A 3254-nucleotide genomic window follows, 5' to 3' on the forward strand; every position below is an offset into this window, starting at 1 on the left:
TGTGCCTGCAGGTTTGCAGARATGCCTGTCCCCTTGGTGGGACAGGGCCCTTGCCATTCTGCTCTGTGCCTGACCATGCCATTGGTCTTTGTTCCCACAGAGGAGATTTCCGACCTCACGGAGCAGATTGCTGAGGGAGGAAAGGCAATTCATGAGCTGGAGAAAGTCAAGAAGCAGATTGAGCAGGAGAAATCTGAATTACAAGCCTCCCTGGAGGAAGCTGAGGTATGTACAATGTCAACAAATGGTGTCCATCTCTGATAGTTATTTGGTGTAGTTATTTGGACCGAGGGCAGGAAAGGAAGCCTAGGTTTCATGCGGAACTGCATAAAAGATTACTTAAAAAGTAAGCTGTAGCTCAAGTAACTGTTCATGCTGTTCATTGTGCAGGCATCCCTGGAACATGAAGAGGGGAAGATCCTGCGCCTGCAGCTTGARCTCAACCAAGTCAAGTCTGAGATTGACAGGAAGATAGCAGAGAAAGATGAGGAGATTGACCAGCTGAAGAGAAACCATCTGCGAGTCGTAGACTCCATGCAGAGCACCCTGGATGCTGAGATCAGGAGCAGGAATGAAGCCCTGAGGCTGAAGAAGAAGATGGAGGGAGACCTGAATGAAATGGAGATCCAGCTGAGCCATGCCAACCGCCTGGCTGCAGAGGCACAGAAGAACCTGAGAAACATTCAGGGAGTGCTCAAGGTCTGTTCAGCACAGCTACAGAAGGAGAAAAAAGAGATCCCTGACATTTCTGCCATTCAAGTGCATGCTGACCCTTGGTAATTTCTCTTGTCTCTCTTTCCAGGACACACAGCTGCACTTGGATGATGCTCTCCGGACACAGGATGACCTGAAGGAGCAGGTGGCCATGGTGGAACGCCGAGCAAACCTGCTGCAGGCTGAAGTTGAGGAGCTACGGGCAGCCCTGGARCAGACAGAGCGGTCCAGGAAAATGGCTGAGCAGGAGCTTCTGGATGCCACTGAACGTGCACAGCTCCTCCATACTCAGGTCAGGCCCTGCTGGAAATTGTTCCCATTCACAACAGATAACAAAGAATTAAGTGCTTATGCATCTTGTAAGTGATTACTGTSTAAATATTCAAAGAACTGTGCTGCAGTATATCCCCTCCAGATAGCCCTCAGTGTCTGCTCTGCTGCTAAAGAAGTCTCTTATAACAAAGTCCTCCCTAATCCATAACCACAATTCCAGGCCTTGATGGGGAGGCCTTTGGTGTGACAGTAGGAATTTTTTCTTGCCCATTGCACAGAACACCAGTTTGATCAACACCAAGAAGAAGCTGGAAACAGACATTWCCCAGATCCAGAGTGAAATGGAGGATACGATCCAGGAAGCCCGCAATGCTGAGGAGAAGGCCAAGAAGGCCATCACAGATGTGAGTTGGGCGCTCCCTGCACTGCTAATGGTGAATGTACTCTTCCCCAAATCTCTCCAGCCCCAAAATGGCTTTGACCTTTTGCTCTGACCAGGCAGCCATGATGGCAGAAGAGCTGAAGAAGGAGCAGGACACCAGTGCCCACCTGGAGAGGATGAAGAAGAACCTGGACCAGACTGTGAAGGACCTGCAGCACCGTCTGGAAGAGGCTGAGCAGCTGGCACTGAAGGGAGGGAAGAAGCAGATCCAGAAGCTGGAGGCCAGGGTGTGTAGGGCTGGGGTTGTGCATGAGTGAGCCTGTCCTTGGAGAGACACTGCCAGGGAAGCTGCAGGGATGGGYTTCTCCTTGCAGGTGCGGGAGCTGGAAGGGGAGGTTGATGCTGAGCAGAAGCGCAGCGCTGAAGCCGTGAAGGGTGTGCGCAAGTACGAGCGGAGGGTGAAGGAACTGACCTACCAGGTAAGRCAGGACGTCTCCTGGCCTCACAGAGTTTTCTCCCAGCATGTCACATTTTGCACACACCATCCCCAAGGGGAATTGTTAATCTTSCGTGATGCAAGAACTGACCCTCTGTTTATCACCCACTTTAGTCTGAGGAAGACAGGAAGAATGTTCTCAGGCTTCAGGATCTGGTGGACAAGCTGCAAATGAAAGTGAAATCCTACAAGAGACAAGCTGAGGAAGCTGTGAGTATTGYTGGRAGAATGGACAAGGGCCACATTCTACTGGGTCAGGACACACATTGAATGARGCTGAATACCAGGAGSRGSGTGTGAGAGAAACTCCCAAGACACAGCTGTCTGGGCCAYGCTGTTTTGCCATCATGTCATGAGGCCTTGGTGAGCTCTGGGCACCCTGCATTCATGRAGGTKCACTARGGGAWKTTCTGCAGCCTGTTTCACACAGGAGGTCAGAGTAAACAAACCCAGGGGCCACATCCACTGACTGACRAGTTCCTGAATCTCTGCTAATARTCAGTAGCAGAAGGCTTCTAGGTCTTCTCAACCCAGTGAGTCACACAGACAAGTAATGGGAGAGTAAGTACAAAAAAGACAAATCCAAGAGATTATATTTCTCCTCATGTGTGACATAGTCCTGATGAAGCTTGTCTCAGTAGGGTCCTGAAAAGGGGAGCATGAGGAGCTCTGTGTGGCYCATGTGTGAGCAGTGGTGGGAAGAGGATCAAGATTTGCGGCACTGGAAGGCCGAGTTGCAGCAGGAGAGAAACCCCTGCCCTGGGCTCCTCATCCCTGACTCTCCCTCCCCATACAGGAGGAGCTGTCCAATGTCAACCTCTCCAAGTTCCGCAAGATCCAGCACGAGCTGGAGGAAGCCGAGGAGCGGGCTGACATTGCAGAGTCRCAGGTCAACAAGCTCCGAGTGAAGAGCCGGGACATGCATGGCAAGAAGATAGAAGAGGAAGAGTGAGAATGTCATGAGGCAGCAAAGTGACCTGAGGGCAGCACAAAATGTGAACCCTCTGTCACTTCCTTCTGCAATTTTTCTTTGTAAAATTTCTAGAGAATGCCTAATGTCTAGAGAATATCWAGAGAATGTCTAGAGAATAAATCGCATAGACTGCTTTGTGTGCATACCATGAGCAGTTCTTTTCATTTGTTTCTGCTTTTATTGGTCAGACCTGTGTTACTATCAATCTTTGGACAGTTTTGCTTTATAACTTCTATGTGCCTGTCACAATGCAGCTTCTTCTTATCTAGCTCCTGACCACTTATCACTTCTTTTTCTAAGTGACTGAGGTGTGAATAGAAAGCAAACATCACATGAAGACAAATCAAGGACAATAATTCTTGACAGTGACTCTTTGCAAGTTCTTCCTAATGTTGTACCCCAGGCAATATATTATA

At 49.4% G+C, this 3254-nt stretch overlaps 1 protein-coding gene across 1 annotated transcript; it reads left to right on the plus strand.

Moving 5' to 3' along the window:
* Positions 1 to 100: 100 nt before the first annotated feature.
* Positions 101 to 2857, plus strand: LOC130587158 (myosin-8-like; the record flags this gene model as incomplete). Its single annotated transcript, XM_057388121.1, has 8 exons — positions 101 to 225; positions 391 to 699; positions 803 to 1006; positions 1266 to 1391; positions 1486 to 1656; positions 1744 to 1848; positions 1980 to 2075; positions 2662 to 2857. Coding segments are annotated over 8 exons (1292 nt in total), but the record flags the coding sequence as incomplete, so codon positions are not given.
* Positions 2858 to 3254: the final 397 nt, after the last annotated feature.

Source organism: Malurus melanocephalus, unplaced genomic scaffold, assembly GCF_030028575.1.
Source record: "Malurus melanocephalus ecotype Western Australia unplaced genomic scaffold, MMel_1.1 scaffold_1583, whole genome shotgun sequence".
Classification (NCBI taxonomy): domain Eukaryota; kingdom Metazoa; phylum Chordata; class Aves; order Passeriformes; family Maluridae; genus Malurus; species Malurus melanocephalus.